This window comes from Athene noctua, chromosome 21, assembly GCF_965140245.1.
Source record: "Athene noctua chromosome 21, bAthNoc1.hap1.1, whole genome shotgun sequence".
NCBI lineage: Eukaryota > Metazoa > Chordata > Aves > Strigiformes > Strigidae > Athene > Athene noctua.
Window position 1 is genome coordinate 7,312,264 of NC_134057.1, and position 24,532 is coordinate 7,336,795.

At 42.6% G+C, this 24,532-nt stretch overlaps 1 protein-coding gene and 1 long non-coding RNA gene across 2 annotated transcripts in view; one reads left to right on the plus strand and one right to left on the minus strand.

The window, feature by feature from the left end:
* The window catches only part of REEP3 (receptor accessory protein 3), a 42,634-nt gene extending 28,120 nt beyond the window's left edge, over positions 1–14,514 (minus strand). The window contains exon 1 of the mRNA XM_074924325.1: positions 14,433–14,514. Coding sequence (XP_074780426.1) covers positions 14,433–14,464 — 32 coding nt within the window. The 5' untranslated portion in view covers positions 14,465–14,514. The remainder of the gene's footprint in view (positions 1–14,432) is intronic.
* A 71-nt stretch (positions 14,515–14,585) lies between these two features.
* On the plus strand, positions 14,586–17,384 carry LOC141969064 (uncharacterized). The gene is made up of 3 exons (XR_012634984.1): positions 14,586–14,715; positions 15,088–15,224; positions 17,166–17,384. It is a non-coding gene; the product is annotated as an uncharacterized LOC141969064 (long non-coding RNA).
* Positions 17,385–24,532: the final 7,148 nt, after the last annotated feature.

A 24,532-nucleotide genomic window follows, 5' to 3' on the forward strand; every position in this document is an offset into this window, starting at 1 on the left:
CACAGAATCACAGACTGGTTTGGGTTGGAAGAGACCTTAAATATCATCCAGTCCCAAACCTCTGCCATGGGCAGGGATACCTCCTACTAGCCCAGGTTGCCCAAAGCCCCGTCCAACCTGGCCTTGAGCCCTGCCAGGGAGGGGGCAGCCACAGCTTCTCTGGGCAACCTGTGCCACTGTCTCACAACTCTCACAGGAAAAAATTCTGCCTCATATCTAATCTACATCTGCCCTCTTTCAGTTTAAACCTATTACCCCTCATCCTATCCCTACACCCCCTGAACAAGAGTCCCTGGACCCAGCACTGCAGGGGGGTCTCACAGGAGCAGAGTAGAGGTAGAGAATCCCCCCCCTCGCCCTGCTGCCCACCCTGCTCTGGGTGCAGCCCAGCACACCGTTGCCTTTCTGGGCTGTGAGCACACGTTGCTGGCTCACAGTCAGTTTTCCATCCACCAACACCCCCAAGTCCTTCTCCTTGGGGCTGCCCCCCATCCACTGCTCACCCAGCCTGGGTTTGTGCTGGGGATTGCCCCGACCCATGGGCAGGACCTTGCCCTTGGCCTTGTTGCACTCCATGAGGTTTGCAGGTCCCCCCTCTCCAGCCTGTCCAGGTCCCTCTGGATGGCCCATCCCTGCCCTCGGCGTGTGACCCCACCACACAGCTCGGTGTCAATCCCACTCAATCCCACTGTCCCTGTCACCAACGAAGATATTAAACAGTGCTGGTCCCAACACCCACCCCTGAGGAACAGCACCCCTCACTGCTCCCCACTGGGACATCAAGCCACTGACCACAACTCTGAGTGTGAGGACCCAGGCAATTCCTTATCCACTGGGTGCTCCGCCCATCAAATCCAGGTCTCTCTAGTTTAGAGACAAGGATGTCATGTGGGATGGTGTAACACAATGAAAAACAGCAGAATGAAATCCAGTCTAAAGAACAGTGTTTAAGTCTTTGGCTGGCTCTCCTTGGCTTTAGAAAGGCAGATATAACCATACTCCTTAATGTGTCCACTGAGGTTTCAGTCAGCACACACTGGAAAAGCATGAACATTTTTGCTTACACTGTGTGCTACTCATATACTTGTAAGCCACTCCCATAAAAGAGAAGCTGTTCAGATTTTTTTTCCTCTGGGTAGTCTGTTCTAGACTAAGCCAGCTATCTCCTAGGTTTTTACATGTTCAGACAAACAAAAGCTCACCCTGGCATTTTTGTCCTGAATGTTTTTGAAAGGCACTACACTAAACAACATGTTTCTCTCCAGCATCTCACAGAATTTAGTTCCATTCTGCTACTGGACAACATTCAGATACACAACATTAATCATAACAAGCTACATTAAAAGACTGTGTTTTCAAGTAATTACAAAGACTACAATCGGACCAGAACACTAGTCTGTTACAGGCACAGGGGACCATGAGGATAAGCCCCTGAAGCTCACACCAAATTGCATGCTACTTTCTCCTGCACCCTCCACCTTGGGCAAGGAGCAGGGGAAATCGCATAAATACTATTAAAAGAACATGTCCGCTAACAGCAGGAAGCCTTAAAGTCAGCAATACCTTTAGCAGATTTACAGTTACCAAAAGGCAGGAATGCAATCAGAAACAGGTCTGTTAAAATCTTCATACCAGTCTTATATAGAGAGTATCCCCAAAAGCCATAGAAAAAAATGTCTTAACAGTTAAAAAACACACCCAGAAGCACTGACAGCTCTGAATAAAGCACATTCTTGAGCAGAGCAAGAAGGCTATTAACTTTCCAGCTTAGGAAGCTGGAATTCTCCAAAGCAACTGCCAGATTCTTCCGAAGCACAACATTACCAAAAGTAACACAATTACTCAAAAAGCCAAAAATCCCCTTAAAGTTTTAAGGGGACAAGTGACCTCCCTACCAAACCCACTAGAGAGCAGGACCTTCCTATGTCAGGAATATTTATTTAGTAAGTCCTAAGTATAATAACTGTAAGTAGTCTGATAAGAGACAATTAAGCCCTTCTTTCAATGCAGAGCTCCAGGCTTCATTAGGTGTAGCCTACACACACTCATGTTTACACAATACTACTGACCTACCCCAAATTAGGGAACCTGCTGCCAGACACTCTTCAAGTGCTCTCAACACAGAACAGCCCTGCAGGAACCTTCAAAGAAGTCTAAAAAGAGCATAGCAAAAAGAAATAGAAAAAAAAAATTATCTTCTGTAAGGGATGTTCTGTACTGGGATCTGTGCAGAAGTACCAACATACTTTCAGGCAAGATGTATCAGTAAGCTTGAACACTTACTTCACACAGGGCCACCAGGTTTCTCTCAGAGAAAACAAGATTTAGACACCAAAAGAACATTTAAACTTTTAAGCCATTTGTCCAAAATAAGGATTCTCCTTTTCTGTCATTACATTAAGCAAAATTCACCTACAAATGCACCTTTCTAAGAATTCCCATTTGTTTTCTCCATATGCTCAGAAAGAGTTGAAAGCACTGGAAACTTTCACAGCATTTTCTAGGTTGCCTGTTACTCATTGTACTTGCTACTACAAAACCCTACGTATCACAAAGATCAGAACGATCTTATATAACAATTAACTTGATACCTGAACACACATTAGATTCTCTACCTCCTTCAGCAAGAATTAACCTTGAATTTTCAACTCACAGCCTTCCTATGGCTTGCAGCCTATTAGGCCAGTTCAGTCAGCCAGCAATATATCCCAAACACAAGTCCCTCAAGTTCCACTCTCCCAGGCGAGAACCTACTGCATGTGCGTTGTAACAGCCCTCTCTCGGGGGCTTGTGGCAGTCTGAACAAGGTACTGCTGAAAAACAACTCCAAAAGAAAAATCCAGGCTACCCTCTAAACGAGTCAGCCTGGAGACTGTCTCTCACACGGACAAGCTGCATCAGTGCTCTAAGAACACAGCTCTCCCCATCACTCTCTTCTCAGAGTTCACAGAGCATTACTGGTACACAAACCTGTGAAGCAACTCACCTCTTGTTCACGTATAGATCACATACAGTGCAGAAGTACTTGGGGAGAAGCTATTGCACACATATCAATCTCACTAGAAGAAGCTATGCCTATGTCGGGAGATGGTGTCCAAGACTTGTGTCCAACTAACTTCTCTTGTGCTGCTGGATAGCCTTTAACAGAAGGGTAGGAGCCTGCAGATACCATCAACGTGTCATAAAAAACCCAAACAACAACAAACCCACACACCAGACAATGCCACCAGCTCTCAAATCATATTCAAAACATACAGTCAAAAGGCTCAACAAATCCAGTAGTACAGAAAATTCCACAAAGCTAGTACTGAAAAGCAAAATATAAAACGTAGTAGGAATAGAAATTGTGACGAAACACTTAGTCACTTCTCTGCATGCCTACCTATTCATTGCTTTAACATACATGTTTGATCACCACTGTAACAGCTTCCTATCCCTGGACGATTTCCTGTTTACAGACTGACTAAGCTGAGCCACGTGTGCGGAACAGCAGGTGAGCTCAGAACTGCCAAGCACCCACAGCAAGGAACTGAAAAGAGATGAATCTATAACAATGTCCACATGACAAAGAGCAAACACTGAAGGCCTTCAATACAGAGGAACCCCTATTGAAGAACTTCAGTCTTTCACCTAGCTCTTACCTCAAACTCAATAGCAGAATTTAATGCCTGCTGGAGAAGTATTAATTTCCAAAACTGTTCACACTTACTTAAACCTCAAATACACTACCTTCCTTCAGATCTACCTTAAATAGTCCCAGATTTCACCTGTTGCTGTGACTGTTTACCACTGGAAGCCAAGTATCTGTGGCCTCACAGCAGCCACCTGTGGCATCAGGCAGGAGCACAACTGAACACTGAGAACTAGCCAACAATTAGGAATGACTGCATCTACCTCAACACAGCTCTTAAAGAGAACCTGGCATCTCGCTGTTCAAAGACAAAGATGTGTCCTTCACTGAACTGTGCTTTGTTTTTAATGATCAGCAAGAAGAGCCCAACTGATTTGTTTAGGTTTATTTTTTTAAAAAAAAAAAGTCAAACCAACTCTAGTTTGCAGCAGCTCTGTTCTATTTTTATTTAGTACATGCATGAATAAGCTTACTCCATGGAGCAGGTGAGCAAGAACGCAATTAAGGCCATAATTATTTTTTAAGGTTAAAGATGAAAGCTGATACCTGCACAGATGTTCAAAGAAACTGTCAAATAGCATAAACTCTATTTTAGGTGATTATGCTTTAAAAGAGTTTACATAACAAACGTGATCAAGAAACACATTAACGAGCTTCCTTGTTTTTGAAAAAAAGTTCTTTACACTTAATTCTCCCAGAGTTACCACAACCTACACATACAGTTTTCATGAGCAACACGATCCTCTCAATTTAGGATACTACTGATGAGCTCCTAAAAGACATCACTAATTTAATGCAGATGAAGTGCTGAACAAGATCAACACAAACATTACAAATTCAGGAATGAGGTGTTTGTCATGAGGTTTAAAGTTACATCTACATTTGATACTTAGTTTCTCAGCTTTGATAAATTGAAGTAAAAAATTACCAGCTCTCTTAGTTACTTACTTACTACTCTTAGCTTTGTGCTTAGTGTCTTGCAAATAATTTTGGAAGATCCTACCATTTTTTAATTAGGTCTTAATTTCTATATAGGATTATGAATCCCTTTGTATCAAAGATACTCTAGAAGAATCCGAGAGGCCTTGCAAACACCTTCCATCTTAGTCTAACTGGTACACTGAAAAATCATTCACTACAATAACTCATGTCAAATCAGCGGCCACTTCCTTTCAAAGTTTTCTCTGCTCCATGCCACACTAAGTTTTGAACAAGCAAAGATAGATGGATGTTTAGAGAGCCAAAGCTAACATAAAAAAAGCAACTACTATTATCACCTCAGTACTGCCAACTCCTGCACATTTTTAAGCACATTTAACAGTCTTGGAGACCTCAAAGATGCCAATCCTGGTGAAATAACCAGGTAATTATCAGATTTGCATACGAACATGATCTTTTATCCAGTACAGAACTGGAACAAAAGCAGTAAGATAGTATATCTGAACAGTAGTACAAATTAAGTGACAAAGCTTCTGCAGTTGATAGAAACAATCTGAGACAAATGCTGTTAAAAATACACAAACACCACATCTCCAGAACAAACCCAGAAAACCCCAACAAAATACACCGTCATTACAGCACCTGTACTTAATGTTTGAAGTAGCCTCACTCATTAATGTACTGAAGTCCCAAAGCAAGAAAACTCAGTATTTTACACGGCAGTAATCTCTTTCAGTGATGGGAAAGAAATTTTTGGCTGTCTGAAAGGGTCCAAGGCCAGCTTTTTCTTTGTTAGCACTAACTTGGGCATCTTTACCATAAATTACATTATCTTCAATCAATTTATGGAGGTCATGATGGGAAGGCCATGCATAATTGCAAATAAAGACACCCAAGTCTCAACTGCATGAGACAGGGAGAAAATTTTTGTATTAATATGTAAAAGCATATTTTCTCTACTCTCTCAGCAGCTGCATAAAGAAGTAGTGACCTGACATATCCAACACTCAAACTGTCGAAGTTCAGTAATCTAGTACTTCGAATATTAGAAGATTAGAAGATAAACAGTCTGTATTCTCTCAAGACTATAAAGTTACGCTCATTCTCAACCATTTTTTGGTATCTAAAGCTTTCCTCAGCTTTGGGAAGTGGCATTCAAGCTAGTCACTGCATTGGAGTTTCCCCATCCTGGCCTCGGCCATCATTTACAGTCTAGATGCATTCCCTCCAATACCTCAGAATGCCATACAGTTAACAAAAAATGGATTTCCACTTTGATTCTTACCTCATCAACTTTGCCTTTTTACCTTACATTGGTCTGCCAGCGACTTTGGAGAATCTCACAATCATGCCATTGCTTGCTGCTCTAAGTAACTTCTCTCAGCATTTTTGGAGCACCATCAACATCCAAATAACTGCCTATGGGAAACTAACATTTAAAATAGGAGTGGTCCCAACTAAGAATTGCTTCTGCTTTTTCCAAGGAAAACCACATTTTATTTTTGACCCATTTTTAAGTGAAAGACAAACCACACTGCATGTAACCGTACATTCATCATCTGGCTTGCATTTCTTTTAAATGAAAAAAAAAAGCATCCAACACTGCTACAGGCCACCCTATGTGGAATATTAATCCGGCTGGCTGGTTTTAGAGAGAAACATGAAGTTCATAAGCCAAAGGCCCAGAAAGCTCCTACTTAATTGTTACACATCCTAGAACCTAAGGGTGTTGTTGCAGACCAGCCTCAAGGTCCTGCCTCTCCCAAGAAAATGCTATAAAAATACAAGAATTTGTACAACAAAAAAAGTGCAACCACGCAACACCAACTCTTGAAGTAAAAATTAGCCTGTCTTATCTTTTCCCCAGTCAGCACTTTTTTTTTTTTTTTTTGCTTTTGATCATGAGGAAGTTACTCACATCTCAATTTTTGCCTTAAGGTCCCCGATTTCCAAACAATTCCGTTAATCTTATGACCCAGAACAGTATTTCTGAAGCCACTTAGAGCATTCAAAAACCTAACTTCCCCACTGTACACAGGAAAAGGCTTCTTCTATGAAATTTATATTTGGCAGATACTATTGAGATAACATCTAGACTTGTCATGCCAAAGTATACACATTTCCTCAATTACAACTGGTACTTAAGAGAACTCTGTTAAGACGCTGTTTGACACCAAGACCTGACAACATGCAGAATCTCTACCAAACTCACTCATGTAGTTGTATTAATAACTCAGTTGTCAAAAATATCATGGTAAAAGAAACCTTAATTTCTTCCCTTCTGCACCCTAATAGTTTACTGGCTTTTCTTTAGAGACTCGTGAATTAATAAGGTAGTCTGAGGGGTAGATATTGTTCTGAAAAACAGATAATGCAGACTATGCTAATTAACCAAAGGTTCACTTTTGAGAGAAGAATTCTGTTAAAGCAAGTATGCTTGATTGGTAATACGTGAACAGGCTGAGAAACCAGAAGATACAGGGGGAATATAAGTGTGCCTTCTCAGAAACGTCATTTGCCAAATGTGTCTGAAAAGTAATTTGCCTGATGCACATTATCCTCTTTATACAAGTGCCAATTCCATTTTGTCTCAAGCATTCAAGGTTATCTTTTATTCTAGAAAAACTACCACTCAAAGTTCTAGATGTAGAATAGTAAAACCAACACTGCTTACATTGCATCTGTGGCAAGCTAATGACTATCAAAGTAGCCATTTAAAACATGTATTTTATGTTTCTGTAGATATATTGTCTTCCAACCTCAAGCTGTTTGCTGCTGAATAATGTGAATAGGTCAGCTGCTTCTCTGGCTTCTAAAACGGTCTAATAGTAAATACACGTCAACTGAGTAACACTACGTGCTTTTAGACATAAGGGAAAACCTGTGTTCTAGAACAAAGGCTTAGTTTGGGAAAAAAGTATTAGCAGACAAAAGTGAGTAAGAGCACAAACCCAAAGAATTAGCTTTTCTTTTTAACATTACAGTTGAAGGTTATTATATCATCAAAACTAATCAAGATATCTTTAAGCTAGTGACCATTTCCCTAACTCTTTTCCATGGTTTTGATCAGTGAGTTACAAAAGGGAACGGGAGGAGGAAAGAACAAAACCAGACAGTCGTAGGAAGGCACAAGCACAAACTGTCTTCTGATTTTCCCCTCTGAGCATTGCAAGTTCCAACAGCTTTACTAACAGAAGAAAATAAAGCATTATGTCACACTCCTCACTTCGGGAAAAAAATTCTGCTTTGTGAATCCTTGCATTTAAAAGCTGGGTAAAAGGCTTTTGAAAGAAGTTGCTCTTAGTTTTCAACATCAAATGCAAGTTCCAACTGTCTTCAGGATATGTGAGCAATATTTCTAAGATGATAAAGAGAGGAAAAACATTCATCTAGTCAAACCCACATCCATGTCAATGCTTGCTACAGCCATGTCAAGACTAGCTATAAAAACACCACAGAAACAGAAGTAACGCCCGATTAGTCTGTCAGTGATAAACTGAGCCGGAAAGTAACAGTGATGGCTGACAAAAGTTAGCCACTATAGAGCATTTTCTTTCGCCCTCTGTCCGAAAGCATCTCATCAGATTGGTTATTCAGTGCCACCGAGGCCAGTCATGTTTAAAGTCAGACTGGTCAGCAAAAAACCTGCAATAATCTTTCCTACCTAGATTCTCTAGATCTCACCTCATTTGTCCAGTAGTAAATTGTTACAGACTAGTTTGGCAGGTCTTTAAAATTTGAAAGATTCACAACAGACAGATGGTATTGTTTTCAGCTGTGATATTTTGTTCTCTAAAAACCTAATACTTTCATGTAAGTTCCAAAAACAAATTGTAAAATTTCAAAAGCAGAATAAAAAGGATCAAAAAGCTTAAAAGAAAGCTTTAGACACTCTTTACCCATGAAGCACCAGAACAGGGAATTTTTTGCCAGACATATTTTTACATCCATTTTTTAATAATTCCTTATTAAGGATTAAAAGCATTGTGCCAAAGCAACTTTTTTTTTTTTTTTTTAATTCAGAATTTGGCTTAGGATCTTCCTGAGCCTTATATAAGCATATCAGGAGTTGGCTCTACATACAAAATAACCAGGAAAGACAAGCCATTCCATCTAGGTTGCAGAAATGCTCGAGAGCCTAAAATATGCTTGGTCCAAGCAGACATTGGTTTGTGGAACGTGCAAGAGTTGAGGTCGTTTGTTTTAATTAGAAAAGTCCTTTTGTGCCAGACCATGCAGTGCTTGGTGATGCTTTATCTACAACGCACAGGACACAGATGTGGATTTCAGCACGTTTTGTAACAGAGTACATGCCAAGATCATTAAGTAAGAATGTCAGACTCCACAGTATGCCTCTAGTGCTCCATCTGTTTTGAGCAAGCTTTAGTCCACCCGCCTGCCACAGGCTGTGAGCACTGACCACGCATGCTCTGCGCCTACACACTCCCATAAACACGGGAGAGAAAAGAGCAGCTAGACTGCATAGCAAACATTGCTTTAAGGAAAGGTGTGCCAGGCAGGCAGTGGGGATACTTATTTCTGACAAACTGTCAGAGCTAGTCATTTTGCATTGCACAGACTTCCAGAATAGGCATTACAAGTCAAGTTTAGTGAGCAGACACTGTTTGCTGTATGTTACTAGGATTGCCTAACTGAGAAGCTCAACTATTGAAGTGCTCCAATGATTTCATTGGTCAATTATGCAAATTATTTTAAACTTTCACAACAGACAATAGACTTAATCCCTAGACTTAGGTATGCTTACAGATTTCGAGCTATAAAATTTAAGACCCTTTAAAAACATTTGACACCTTGTTTGATTAGAACAGCTGCACCGTTATTACTGGAACTAGTTTCACTACAAGAATAAACAGCAGTGTGCAAGTGAAGAATGTAGTTTCAGAGTACGCTTCAGCCAGCCTGGTAATACACTGGTGCCAAAAACAATGATGGTTTTGTCCTGCAACTTTTCATTCTCAGCATGGCACTTACCTAGCAACTACACGACAGCAGCATGAGCTGGTGCAGTTCACTGCAACTAACAAAAGCTTGACCTCTTTTCAAGCATGCTAATTCTCATTTGGGCTGACAAAACAAGCAGACTCACCCTGTGGCCACACAACTTTTGGACCCTGTGGAAAACGGAGGAGAGGGTGAAGGGCAGCAACAGGCCAGTGAGATCTGTTCAAGCACAGCACGAAGCGCCAGCGATAACTGACACATGGTGACTGAATCTTGGCAGGTCTGTGGCGAGACAGGCATTTCAGCATCTCTCTCCATCTCAGCCACTCACACTGAGACAGCAAATCCTTTTTCCCCATAGGTGCAGCAACAATTTATAGGTCTTTAAACTGGAAAGATAGCGGAAGGCATTCAGCATCCGACAGCTCTCAACATCCTTTGTGCTTCAGCTGGAACTATCGTGCCAGAAGAGCAGCCTCCTAACAGTCGAAGAAACTCTCCCACAAATGGCCCTTCTGACTTGGAAGGTTAGGCTGTATATAGCTATTCCTTCCACACAGCATGTGGTGGTATCATTACTTAATTCCATTTGATAAATGATGGTTGTTTCAAGAAAAAATATTTGACAGCATGGTGATTAGCAAACAACGGTAAATATTTTTGTACTTATTGCTTTTAATTTAAAAAATTTGTATTCCAAGAGCAAGACACAAACAAAGCATACACAGTTACATAAAACATCACCTCACTAAACCAGATATTCCTGACAACAATCCAATCAATACAGAAGCTATGGCTTCGGCCACCCATTCTCTGATGTCTAGTAATTCTAGGGGCAGCTGGATGTCTGGAATTGTTGAACAACAACAACAGTATTAAAACTAGAGTAAGAGAATGCCTTGGACGCTATCATGAAAGAAACAGCTCCAATCTATGAAGCAGCAGATGCCGAAAGCAACTAATACTTTGTCCAGCTTAATGTAGCTACACTTAGAATCAAGTATCAAAACCAAGAAGTGCTTGCTGAATCTTTTACTTGTACACCTCTTGCTTCTTGCAAGGCTCTAAAATGGGGGTGGGGAAGGCAGGCACTGTAAGTACAAGCAGACAGGAAAGTAACTACTAGTATACAAGACAAATACATCCTCCTGTTGACCACTACAACTCTCCCTTCCGACAGTCATGACTGCTGACCAACTTCACTGAAAACAAAACATCTACTTAAATATGAGGGTAGAGACAGCGTTGCAAAGCGACACAGATGGGGGAACTTTCATTTTTAAGTGAGGAGGGGAAAAAAAAAGTTAACAGATTACAGCAGACAGTCTGCTTTAACAGATTGCGAGAACAAAATGGCCATCTACTTTGTATTTAGGATGCTTCACATCTTTGCTTGGCACAAGAGGATAGTCTGATCTCATCCATACCAGGCTGTGACTGACAAGTACTCAGCGTGTTTGCTATTAAATACTGTCTCAGCAACTGATGTGTACACAATTGCTCAGACCTTACAAATGAGAAGAATGAGCAATCAAAGCAGACTAAAAGTCAGGCACAGGCCCTATTAGAAGTTAACAAGATGGGCAGCCACAAATTTAAAAAGCTATTCCCACCATTAAGGACTAAGAACTTGACAAGGTGTACCACTTCAAGAAGTTTTCTGAGACTGAAAGAAGTTACAGTCTTCTTGTTGGTTTTAGAAACAAAAAAAGGAAAAACCCTGCAGCCACCATTCTGAAAATTGTTGCAATAGCCAGCGTGTTTCAGAATTAATAACGACCTATACTTCCTACAGCAGCACCCCATAGACACAAAACTTTAAAATTAAAAGATGGATTAATTATATGCTTCAGTTCTTCTTCTTGACTGAAAGAAGACATGCAATTAGTACAAGGTATTTCACATGTTTAGATGCCTAAGTATAATAGCATTTACAGAGTAAAGGGAAAAGATTTCAATAAAACAAAGTTTTGCCAAAGATCATTATGTGGAGCAGTGAATTTGAACCACTCCCTGTTTCCTGTGCATGACTCTGCAAGACAATTCCTATACAATTAAGAATTGTAATTCTTTACTAGCTCCATTCCCTAGTTTCTTAAAGTTTTAACCCAGTTGTTTTAGTGGAGTTGATTAACCCTAAACTGCCAACTCTCACATCAGAATCAGAAGTCAGTTTGCTTGGGACATGTGTGTGAGAACAAGTCCTCCACGTCAAAGGTCATCAGAGGGCACTGTGACACACATACAAATTAACATTTTGATGCTTTTTTCACCCTGAACAATAGCAGGTCCGTCAGGAGGACCGTGGCTCCTTCCAATCACCAGTCCAGACAATAGGTACTCCTGATGGCTGCCCACACGGGACAACAGGCCTTCTTGGACTTGCCTTGGACAGCGTAGAACATCCATAGCTCTCTCACAGAGCAGAAAGTCACCACACCAAAATTAAAACACTACATACGTAAGAGAACCTCAGGTCTTGGCAGCTACGTAGTGGTTAAAAATATTTCCATCTTTCTTATGCCGTTTAAGGAAAAGGCAATATACGCCTTCCAAACATGACACACAAGTCAGAGAAAAAAAAAAAAAAGCTGCTGGAACAGGTATGTCTGGAAAGAGACCAGAAAGGAAAATGGATCAAATAGAGGAAGATAAGATAATGGACCCTGAGAAAAGAGGACAAGGACAGTATCAAAATCATTAAAATTATGACCTCTTATGTCACGCCACACCTACTTCTGTGCTACTTCCCATCTTTCTTTTCCACGTGAATTTTGCTCTATTAAGCAAAGTTAAACAATAGTCTTGAAGCTGTCCAAGTTCTCATTGAACACTTCCCCCTTTCTGGGAAGCTGAACACTGGCAAACTAAAGTCCCACAGCTAGGAAACAAGGACACAAGAAGGTGAAGAGGATTTATAAATATCATTAAGGACTCCCTTTTTAGCCAAAATAATTAGGGCACACAAATGAGTGACCAACTGAAACCAGAAAACCAAACTACACAGAACTGCACAATACATTGTCCTTTATTGCCTCTTGCAATACATCTGTGGGCAGCAGTAGCTATATCTCTTCATGCCCTGTGCTACTGGTGAGGCCTATAGAAGATGTAAGCCTCAACATTCAAATACAACCCTTAGCAATTCATTTCAGGGAACAAACAACTGCACAAGGATCTGGCCACTAGAAATTGAGGTACTAAGCATTGCTGGTATTACCCTTACAACCAACACAATCTAAGTTGTTAAAATAAAAACTTTCCGGTTGGTGCTTTTACATAACAAAGTAGAAACAGGTTCAGCAGCTACATGTGATGTACAGAAAGTAAGCGTAAGCCTCTTGCCTCTGCTGCTGTATATCGCCCATGGGAAGACCACACTGACAAAGTGCAGAACAGCAATTCTTCCCGCAGCCTCTCTCTTCCAAACCAACGTCATCCTCTGCCAATCCCGGAACACTATGATCTACTTTCTAAGTTTCAATTATCTGACAAGTCTCAGGGAGGGCTGGAGGACTACTACTTATCTGGGTGACTAGATCGCAGCAGGAAAATATACATGGCACTATGAGAAGGCTTCTCGACAAGAAAGTTTTCAGATGAAATTACACCAGACGGTTTAAGGGGAATGTTTGTCACTAACAAAACAGGGAAATCCTATTACACCCTGCTTTGGGTCATACACTCCTGCTACATACTTTGCACTAATTCAGATGTTGTTGAACTGCTTTGTGAGCAGATTCACTTCATACGCCTGGCAAAAAGTCACACACAGCAAATCTCAGCTCAAGTGACACAGTAAGGACTGGGGCCCCTGGAGCTGCAGAGCTACTCAGCAAGGAGCACAAGGAAGATTCAGTTGCTCAAATATTACTCAACATTTATTAGATAATATTATAGAAATGAGCAAAATAACTCATCAGCCTGATGAAGGAACAGTACAATGCCTAAGAAAAAGACCAGAGGATGCACTGAAGTTTACTCTTTCTCAAACCGAATGTGGAAAACACGTAAGATGATACTTTTCACCTGAGAAAGCTTGTCCCTTTGGTTGCCAAAAACTCATATTTACAGAGACCAGTACACAATAACGCTGCCAGGCTCTCTATACTCACCACAGACCCCCATTTCACATTCACAAGCGTTCTCTTAGCCCTTTCAGCTCTGCCACAAGTTGAAAAGGAAAACAGTTACCAAACCGATTTTATAGGTTAATGTAAATCAATTTACAAGCAACGCTTACAACTTACGCGTGACAGGCGCCAGCAGCCTGACCTCCTCGGCTCTACAGCCTTAGGAAACACGCACTTACGGCGGGAAACACACGGTGCGGCCAGGAGAGCCGAGCTGCGCTCGCCAGGAGCCCGGGGCTGGTGTTGCGGGCGCTGCGGGGAGCACAAGGGCCTCTGAGGCACCGCACAGCCCAACCGCGGCCAGGCAAGGGTCACTGCTGGGCAGAGCCGCAGCTCCTGCTACCTCACGCCTTCCAAGGGCGGGGGAGAGCGACTCAACTACTTCAACTCCTAAAAGCGGAGTGATTTGTTTTAACACAGCACTTCTAAGCCGTCGGCTGATGCAGCACCGCGGCGCTTCGGCCCAGACGCCCGCCCCGCCGCACCGGGGGAAGCCGCCCCCCGCCCCACCTGCGCCGGGAGCGGCGAGGCCGGGCCGGGCCGTGCTGGAGCGGAGGGACCAGCCGCCCTGCCGCCCGCGGCTCAGCGCAGCCCCCGGCCGCCAAGGGCACCCAGCGGAGGGGGACGGGGGGAAGGGGAAAAGGGCGAGGAGGAGGAGGAGGAAAGGGGCGCCACCGCCCCGGCCCGGCCCCGCCGGGGGACGCCCCGGGCCCGCCTACGCCCCCAGCCGAGGGCCGGTGCCCCGGTGCCCCCCGCCCCGCACTCACACGACGGCCCGCGAGATCATCCAGGAGACCATCGCGGCGGCGGCGCGTCCCGCAGGCAGCCGGGCCGGAATGGCCGCGGCCCCGCCCCCGCCGCCCATTGGCTCGGCGGCCGCGCGCATGCGCCCTGCGGCGGCGCGGCCCGGGGCGGCGCCGGGTCCCCCCGCCTGGGGCCGCGGCCGTGAGTGCGGGCGGCAGTGAGGCCCCTTCGGGCCGCGCCCACCGCGGAGACCCCTGCAGAGAACGGCCGGCCGGGATGCCGGCCCCCCCGCCTTCCCCCTTCGCGGTAGGACCCACCGGATCTTCCCCGGCACACGCTCGGGTCACCGGAGGCGGGCCCCGCCGGCCCCGCGGCCGCTCCCTGGCTGCGGGACAGCGTATGCGTGCCGGAGGGGGGAGATAAGGGCGCGGTGCCGCCCGGCTGCTGGAGCCCTCCCCGGTGAGCCGAGCTCCAGGTCGCAGGGCTCCAGCACCCATCTGAACGGCCGCAGGAACGTGCCCCTCCTCCGTGCTTGTTTACATGCGCTCACTCCCAGAGGCTGTCTAAGGACACATCCTTACGTGGCCCACACAAACTGCTACGTGCAGGTGATCCAAAAGCCCGGGTGACCTGAAGGGTAAGTGCCTGTGTGCCCTGTTACCTTCGTTCCCTCCCTAGACACCTTGTTATCGGGCGCTGCCCAAGGCGGGACACCAGGCAAGACGGTCCACGGCATGACCCAGCCCACGTACTCGACAAGCTCATGGTCTGGCAGGTCAAGACGTGCAGAAGGTGACTACTCCCCAATACCTTAGGTAATCCATTGCAATCCGTCTCCGCATACCAGCTTCACACTTCATGCAGAACTGTTTCCTGAAACAGACTGCTTTGTCTTTTCCCAGAAGAGGAGGGTGTAGAGATTTCTTACCATGCCATTGCTGGAAACATTCAACTTTCCTCTTCCGATACCAACACACACAACAGTGATACCAAAGCGATAGATACTGATGCTGCTGAACGTGCCACTCAGCAGTTAGGGTAGAAAAAGAGGTTACTGTGTTCAGCACCATTCCTGCTGACTTTCACAGTGAATGACATGTCAAGGTCAGCATCGCAATCTGTAGCACAAATTAGTTCTTCAACGTGTCTAAGTGCGGATAACACACAGTATTCCTGCCTGCCGTAGAGTGAGAAGAAATGGCTTCATCTTTGTAAACTATTGTCTTGTTGAGAATGAGAGGTTTGAGGTGAGTGCCAGATGGTTTCTGTTCCACAAGCAAGAACCAGAATTCCTCACCTCCTCACATAAGTAAAACCCAGCCACAGGCATCTTCACTCCTCTACAGCCTCCAAACACAAACAGGCAAAAGACTAAAAGTGGCTTCAGAAAAAAAGAGTGTAAATAAACAAACATGGAACATTTCAACAACGACTGTTTGAAAACTGCTGTTGTACACTGAAATTTTAAGCTTGAAATAGGAAAGTAGACAATAATATAAAAATAAACTTTATTTTTACCATATAGGGATTTGGTTCTCAAAAATAATTATATTGTCCATCTTGGGTCTCCTTACCTTGACCTCTGTAGGGGGTAACCAATGAAAAAAGAGGTAAAGAGGAATTTGTTTGTGGGCAATTTGAAGTACACCACTCAAAGTTATTTTTCAAACAGACCTAACATGAATGCATTCTTCATCACATCCAACGAAAGGAGAAATCTGAACCACTACTTATACGCCCCTTGAATAACAAACCTCTCCAGTGGTACATTGTACAAAGCAAACAAACAGCAAAGCATTCAAAATATAAATTACTTGGGAAAGATGACATTTTAGACTCCAGTTCTGTAAACTCCCGCACAGAAACAGATCCTGCTGCCTGCATAACACTCTGCTGAAGTTTGTAGCATTCCAGACCAACTAGAGCAAGCTCCAAGATGAGAGCTCTAGTTTATAGCATATTAAATAAATATACAATAGATTTCTTTACTGCAAGCAACTGTTTGATTCCATCTCAGAGAACCATTCCAGGAAAAGATTAATACTCCTTTTTACTGTCCGAAATGGTGGTTTTTCTCTTAAACATACTCAATATGAAATAAAATATGCCAGCTATGGAATTAATGTATACACTGTTTATTTTGTATAGAGGTATTTATTTTTCCTGCATTTGTTGCCATGGAAATACTGTGTCTGGTCAAAAGTTAAATTTACATTTAAAGAGGCATTTTTTAAAGGTAAAGGCAGATGGTTCCTTAGAGTAATTTATCTTGCCAAGAAGATTACGCTTTACTTCATCAAATGTTCTGAGACTTAATTCAGTGCAAGAAGCTGGGTGGTGCTTGCTGGGCAGCAGGCAGACAGGCACAAGGAAGCCACATGGGCTGTATTTCAGTTCACACAGGATCATAACCCATGCTCCTGCAGAGCAGAAACACAGGGAGCAGCATGGCAATTAAATTTGTGCCATGTACTTATTTACACCGGGGTGTCTCACTCATATGTCTGTCTACTTTTAGGTAAGGAAGAGACTTACAGCTATAGAATATTTTTAAGCCCCCCACAAAAGCAACTTAATACAGCTAGAGATTGCTCTAAATAGTTTTAACAGTGTTTGGAAAAAAATCCCTTATAAAGGTCACCTGCCCTCAGTTTTCTTTGAACTTCTTTGGTATAATGCAATGTATGTATACAAACATTAATGTTTAACTTTCACCTCCTTTACAGGTAAACTAACTTATTTTTCCTACTTTGCAGCTGTGAAACCTGAGCAGCAGCAGCAGCTGAGCAACATTTAGGAAGATGCCAACTAGTTTGGCAGAGCTTTTGATGCTGACTGTGGGATTCTGTCCCCCACACTAGGAGGATGAGCTCCTCAAAGACAGCACCATTTTCATGCAGTTCCCCAAAACTCATGTATTTTAATCATGGTGCTGGGTTTTTCTTTGCTTTCCTGTTTTATAAGAATATATTGTAAATGAGCCTCAAATATAGAACAATTTGAAAAAAAATTACAGAATTCTTTCGGTTACTGAATCATACCAGAGATGTTTGTAGTTTTGGAGCCAGAATATGGAACAGATGATAACAGTTTATTTGTTGAAACAACAGAATACAGAATGGGTGAAGATGACTATTTCTTAGAATACTCTGAACTAGTGTGATTCCTGTAACTGATTATTAATGAATATGGTTGAAATTTATGGCTTATGCTAGCTTCAAATACTTAACACTTCATGTATCTTTCCTATGCATGAAGTGGCAGCAAAGGTAGGCTCTGATCACTAGATAAACAGCCCAGCTACTGCCTTAACGGGATTTCATCCAAGAGTGATCGTTGGGCAATACTGTAGACATTTTCTGAAATCAAAGCAGCTGAAGCTTTTGTGCAAAATCCTGGACATGCCACTTCTTGCTCACACGTGTGTTGCAGCCTCCCAGCACAGCATCTCGCTGGGGAACATGGCAAAGCCAGTTGGTGTCTAACACAGCTGTATCTTAAGTGAATTATTTTTTTTCCAATACAGAGACAGAGAGTATACCAAGAGGCTGTAAGTTTGTTTTTTCAGAAATATGTTTGTGTGAAAATAACATTCCTAATTTGGAATGTGAAGCATCCAAATTAATAAAAAAAAAAATTTAAAAAGGCAGAAAGACCCATTTTAAATGTGGTAAGTTTAACCACTGTTATCCTCAGTTTTATTATACACAATCTGACCTTCCTTCTAAAGCTTTTGCTTCTATATTAATATAAGTAAAATACTTAAGTTTTTAATAATTTCTTCCCCTCATATTAGGGGATATACCTGCAAATGCAAAGCCTGAGAACTGAAACAGCAACAGGAACACAATGTTAAAATCACAATTTGAGGGGGGGTGTCTTGAAGTGAGTTTCCTGACTTTGAGGCCCTATTTCAATTAATACTGAATTTTGAGCCACACTGACTTTGGAGTTAAAAGCGTCTAGCTAGGGTTGTTAGGATGACTGAAATACACTGTAGAGGGAAATCTTTACAAAGTTAGCAAATGAAAGAACAAGCCCAGAAATTCCCCCCTTCCCACCCAAGACTATAAAAGACTGAGGTCTAGCACTGTTAATTCAATGAGTTATAGGTCAGGGAGAGCAGATAAAGCCAAGAGTACTGAAAGAAATCTAGAAGAGCCCTGCCAATATAAAGCCAACGCATTTTCATCACTCCAGAACTAGCCTGGTTTGGCTGCAGCATAATAGAATAGAACCAGGCAATTCAGACAGAACCCAATTAATCTGATTAAAAGTACAAATACTGAAAGGGCACTCTACTTTTTTTAAGAAAATTCACCATGCAGTGAAAAGGCTTATCAGGCAACTGTTGATTGGTTGCAATGGGTTAAATACCTTCGATGCCTTGTTTCTTAGCAGAAACAGAAGAGCACCCCTTAGGATTTTTCTCTTCAGGGAAATGCGATCTAAAGAGGAAGGGGAAAGTTCAGAACAGCTCCCTCTGAGACTTGTTCTCCTGGCAGCAGTTGTCTGTCCATCCTACCTTATTGCTTCCATTTGGAGTTGAAAGCACACGACATGCAGCCCCACAAGGGCAAGCAGAGGCAACAGAGGAGCTGATTTCCAGATCGTGAAGAGTACCCGAGAGGCTCTCACAAAGCAGCAGCAGCGCCGTACCTGTCACTCCCCTACTTCTGTATTGATAAGGTACAGACAGAAAGGGTTTTGACATGTATTGTACGTGGACCTGCAAACATTACACTGTAGATAAGCATAACCACACAGCAGGGTTATACACCAGTGCCTCTCAGTAGGGCAGTCCACTGGGGGACATTTGTATAGTTTATTATTTCCCCCCCTTCCCAAGTAGAGTGGCACTGTTCACTTGTTCAAAAGCTGCCGCTGAACGTTACAGTGAATATATGCCTCTCTCATTAGAGCAAACCCACTACACATGCTCTAGCATCTGATGATCCACTCTCTCCAGGTTTTGAAATCTGTATATAGAGACACAGACCAAAGCCATATTATTTCTTATCTGGGTAATATCATCTCAGCTATACACCATCACTACTTGTGGTGCATCACAATTAGAGCAATCTGTTGGAGATTTATTTTTTCAAATACACTTTCCGCTTTTGATGTTTCTGATCACTATGAAAAGCTCATGCTATTTTATAGTCTGCTGACTAAGCTCATATGCACACCAGCTGCATTTTATCAGGGAACAATGTTTGCCTTTTGAACTGGCTGATAGATTTTACTTAAAATGAAGGAGATATAAATTCTTTGGCAACACTTAGAACCTTGTTCAGCACAATATCCATTTGCAGAAAGTCATAACCTCCAGCTAAACAGTGCACCAACCCATGCATATCAGCCTGAGGCAGGAAAAAAATTCTTAGAACCAGAAAAGACCCCAAGTTTATCTGCTGCATAATAAAACCAGGATCACCCCATGTCACGTGGACAGATGTCTTGTCCTACCTGTTCCTGAAGCCTTTCAGAGATCCCACACCTTTTCTTCACTATTTTTACTAGCCCTTTGTTATCCTGCCAGGAAGGTTTTTCTTTTATCAAAGTTAAGGTGAGTCAACAGGCATTCAGGAATTTTCACCCTGCCTCCCTCAGGTGTGGAAGGAAGAGTGCTAACTTCCCTTCACAGCAACTTTGAAACCAGTACTTAAGCTATTACATCTTGTCTTGAAGAAGCAACGCCAGTTCCTGATGGCACATTTTCTAGGCCTTCAGATTCCTTTATTACATCCAACTCTATTGAAGCGCAGAGCCCAGAGCCACACACACCCCCCACTCCAGAGGAGCCCTCTCAGTGCCAAGAGCTGAAGGACTACACTGCACATTATCCGGTAAATCAAAAGGCTGCCAGCAAAGGCCACTGAGCGATCAGGTTTCCCTTTCCCACCCTTCCAGGGCAGCACAACACAATGGGCTGAGAGGGCTGCTCAGGGGGACCACTGCTGCGAGCCAGGATAGCAGTTGTTACATACAACCAGAAGTTAGTCTTCAGCCAGCTGACCTCACTATGCCTTCCTTGTTCATCCTAAGACAAGTCTAGCCAGAACTGCAGACCAACAAATGCAGTAAATGAAGCTGTTTTATTATATAATAATCTGATTTTTTTTCTTTTTGGAGCAATGCTTTCTGTCTCTTCTTTGCTTGAGTTTCTTTTCTCCCAAGAACTGTCCTCTCTCTGCATTCTCCACTGAATTGGGGAAGAATTATCTTTTTATAGATTTTAATACTGGGAGTATCAAATCATTTCATCTGACTTAAACCCAAGACACAAAAATAATTCATTCATGTGTTGTGTCAGATAACCTTTGTTTTCTAGAAGCAGTGCTGTCAAAGGATATTGATTTGAAAGCATCAGAACATTGATTTTTTTTTTTTTTTAATTTTCATCACTAAATTGTTTTTCTCTATAGGAAACTATGCACATGCTTTTAAACTTTGAATTTGCCTTTAGCTTCCAGTCATTGGTTCTTGCTGTGCTCTAAGTGACAAAGAGCTCTTTCGCACTCATTCTTTCTCCACAAAGATTTATGCATGCTTAAATCACCTTTCAATTTCTTGACAAATTAAACTGCAAGCTTCTTAAAATGATTTTATTTTCTAGTCCCTAAATGCTTTATGGTAGGTTTCTAGCTCTAACCCCAAATTTTCCCAGCACTTCGATAAACAGAAATCTGGCTACCATGTTCAGTAAACTCTATATGATTTTTCAATGGCATAAGGTAATAAATCTGTCACCTACCTTTTGTTCTCATTAGTAGAGGTAACAAAATATTATCCTTTTAGCCACTCCGTCGTACTGGGTGCTCACATTCAGTTGCTTGCCCGTTTTTACCCAGGCATCTTCCTTGCATGCTGCTTCTCAATACCCTGGCTACTAGTCTGAAGGCTTTTTCTTGATAGGAAAAGATGGAAAGGAGGGCTCACCTTTCTTAAATACAGCAAAATATTTTGTTTTAAAGAAACCAGGTTATTAAACACTTGCACAAGGATGCTGTGCTCCCTTGCTGGAAGTGAAGAGGATTAGCACAAGGCTCCCCAGGAATCTTCGGCCACCCAGGGAAGAGGGAGCTGGGATGGACTCTGAAGACATGGCTGGATAGGAGCACCCTTGTGTCCTCGCTCCTGCAAGTGGCACAGGCATTCAGCAGCTGCTGCTGCACAGGCTGATCACCCTCTGTCCCTCCACACCTATAAAAGGATCCCAGGCTTGTCCCGGGGTCTGAAATCAAAGCTTAAGCTTTCTATGCTATGTAGTACAATAATATGGAGTGTGCAGGTAGATGCAGGATCATCAGCCCTTAGATTGTATCTAACTTTCAGTTTACAAAGCTTCTAGAGGCAACTGTTCATTTCTACCCTGCAGAAAACAAGTACTTGCTTCTTACTGTAGGGAGAGTGATTGAGGTCAGCAAAGAAAATGAAGGTTATATGGAAAGAAGTTTGGCTTTTTTGTTTGCTTGCTTGTTTAGCGTTGCTAAAGCTGGCAGATTATGTGCAGCAAAATACCTGTGTTGGCCCAGAGGTCCCACACCTTACATGGAAACCATTTGTTTCTGCCTCAGAAAAGATCTTTCCCACCTTCTGTGGCAAAGAAGTCACCCTTTAGTCCTTTTCTCTGTTATTTAAACAGGACATTACCAGCTGATGGGGAACATCTCTGTAGTCTTGTATCCTTAGAATACAAGTGCAAGCTGTTTAAGACATTAGCAACAGTTGTCAAAGGCCTTTCTGGGGAGCAGGGGGAGACTTGCACAGGAATTTTGTGCACTGCTAGAAGTCTCTACCAGAGTGTCTTACTTTGTACTCTCTTCAGAAGGCAGCCTGAAGATGCATCTCACACTAGGAACTCTGCCACCTTCTCTTTCCGAATAGCCTTTTAGTTCTTAGGAAAGTTGACTGAAAAATGGAGCACAGACAGTCTTTTAGCCTGTCTAGACATTCTGGATCCTGAATGTTTAATGTCTTGGTATAACATAGCTGGAGTATAGCAACAGAAAGTGATGAAGGCAGGGAAAACAATAGGCAGAACTTCTGGTTTAACAGGCATAAATACACTGCTGCTGTAGCTGCTCTGAGCTGGTAGTCTGCAGGAGGCTAGGGAACAATTATCTACATTAAGTCAAGGAAGTCAAGGAAGCTCTGTCTAGACAAATAAAAACTTCTTCCCACAGAGCTTTACCCTTTTTTGCATACCTCTTGTCTCCCAGAAGTTGCCAGAAAGAACTGTTAGCCATCAAAAACTGACACAAAAAGGCACCATCTCACAAGTCAGAGATGGGAATCAGGAGATGATTTGTTATAGCTTCCTTTCCCACCATACCCCTGTATGGACACAGTTATGCGTATGCACTTTTTTCATATGCACAGTTACACGTATGCACTTTTTTCATCTTTGCTCCCACATTTTGAAAAACAATCCAGCAAGAAACATGAAACCAGAAGTTACACAGAAGAAAAAAAATAACACACACCAAAACTAAAGTGCAACCCAGGACTCAGGCACCAGAGCAGCTGATCTCTGAAGTACTTAGGACCACTAACGCCACTAATGATGGATGCTCAACAATGCTGTGTCAATCAGCTGAATTAAAAAAAAAAATCAAGTCAGCTTTATGGTTTTGAGTGTTCATAAAGTCTGGATGGTTGACCCACTGGGTTCTCATATACAAGTACCCAAGTTCCATCATCTTTGGCACAGAACAAGTCTTGAAGCAAGGGACATCTACCTTCCTGCATTTGCACTAGCTACATTTCCCTGCAGACAAGTTGCATCACAACTCTAACCACCACTAAAATCTCTTGTACCAATTATTTCAGTCTTCAACTAGATTTGCAGTTACCACCAGAAGCATGCTTTCATACCCTTTTTTCTATTAAAAAAAATCAACATAAAACATAAGTGTTAAGTTGCTGGGACATAACTTGGAGGTTTCAAAGCAGGACAAGACATAAGAAAATTGGAGTCAGCATGAGGCTTGGAGGTGGTGCTTATTATAACCCTTTCCTTGATCTTCCATTTCATCCTTTTGTTGTCAGTCATTTCAAACGAGAAAGACTGCAGATCTGCATTACATTTGGGCTTATGAGAGTCCCAAATTACGGGTTTAATAAGACCCGTTTGAGGCCTCTTCCTGCAAAGGGAAGATCACTTTCCAGTCCAGGACACCAGTGCAGCTACACAGGCTGGCTCACCACCCACCTTGGACCTTTCTGAATCATCTCAAAGTTTTCTGCAGTCATCTGAGGCCTGCTTCAAGTAAGTAACACCACTGGAATTACAAAGCCATTAGAAATTACTTGCTGGCCTTTTCTGAAGTCCAGGCTACAGGTAGTCCTTTTAGACACAGACCAGCTCGTGCTGGGGAAGTTTCTGCACACCGTATTCTCTCATTGCAGCCACAATTGCAACTCAGTGTTTTATAATTTGGGGTCATCTTCCTTTACATGTGGTTAAATAATGAATATTCCCATCTAGTTATTGCTGCGACTCAGTAATATCAGAGCAAGGTTTTCTGGAAACAGCATTTTGAATAAAAGGGAAAAGATGAAGGGAGGGGAAAAATAGAGGACCAAAATATGAAAATTCATCTTCAATTACTATTCTTCCCTTCAACGCCCTTCAGCTGCTTCTGATATTAGAGCTAACAAGTATTTTGGCCTACTACTCTTGAAGCACAATTAGTATCTGGCTATAGAAAGGGTAACACACTACTCGCTCTGGCACCCATTAGGTTCTTGGATTTAGGACTTGCTAAGTAGAGCAAGCCCGCCTTCAGACCACTCACTGAGAGGACCTATGTCCCCTGCAGACCTGTGCACTCCGCATTCAGGTCTGTGTCCTGCATGCAGCCACCTGCACACACCTTACTGAAATTTCTTCAGCAGATGTTATATTAAGCACATGTTTGAATAATTGCAGATCTGCACATCCAAAAGCAGATGGTTCCTTAGGATTCCTGGATATCATCCTGTTAACTAGTATGGGACAGGACCAGGTTAAGTCCCTCTCTATAGGTAAAAATTTCAAGAGACTAATTTCTTAGAATTAATAGTAGCTTCAGGTCCAGAAGTCATACGCAATGGGAAAATAATGATACAAAGAAGT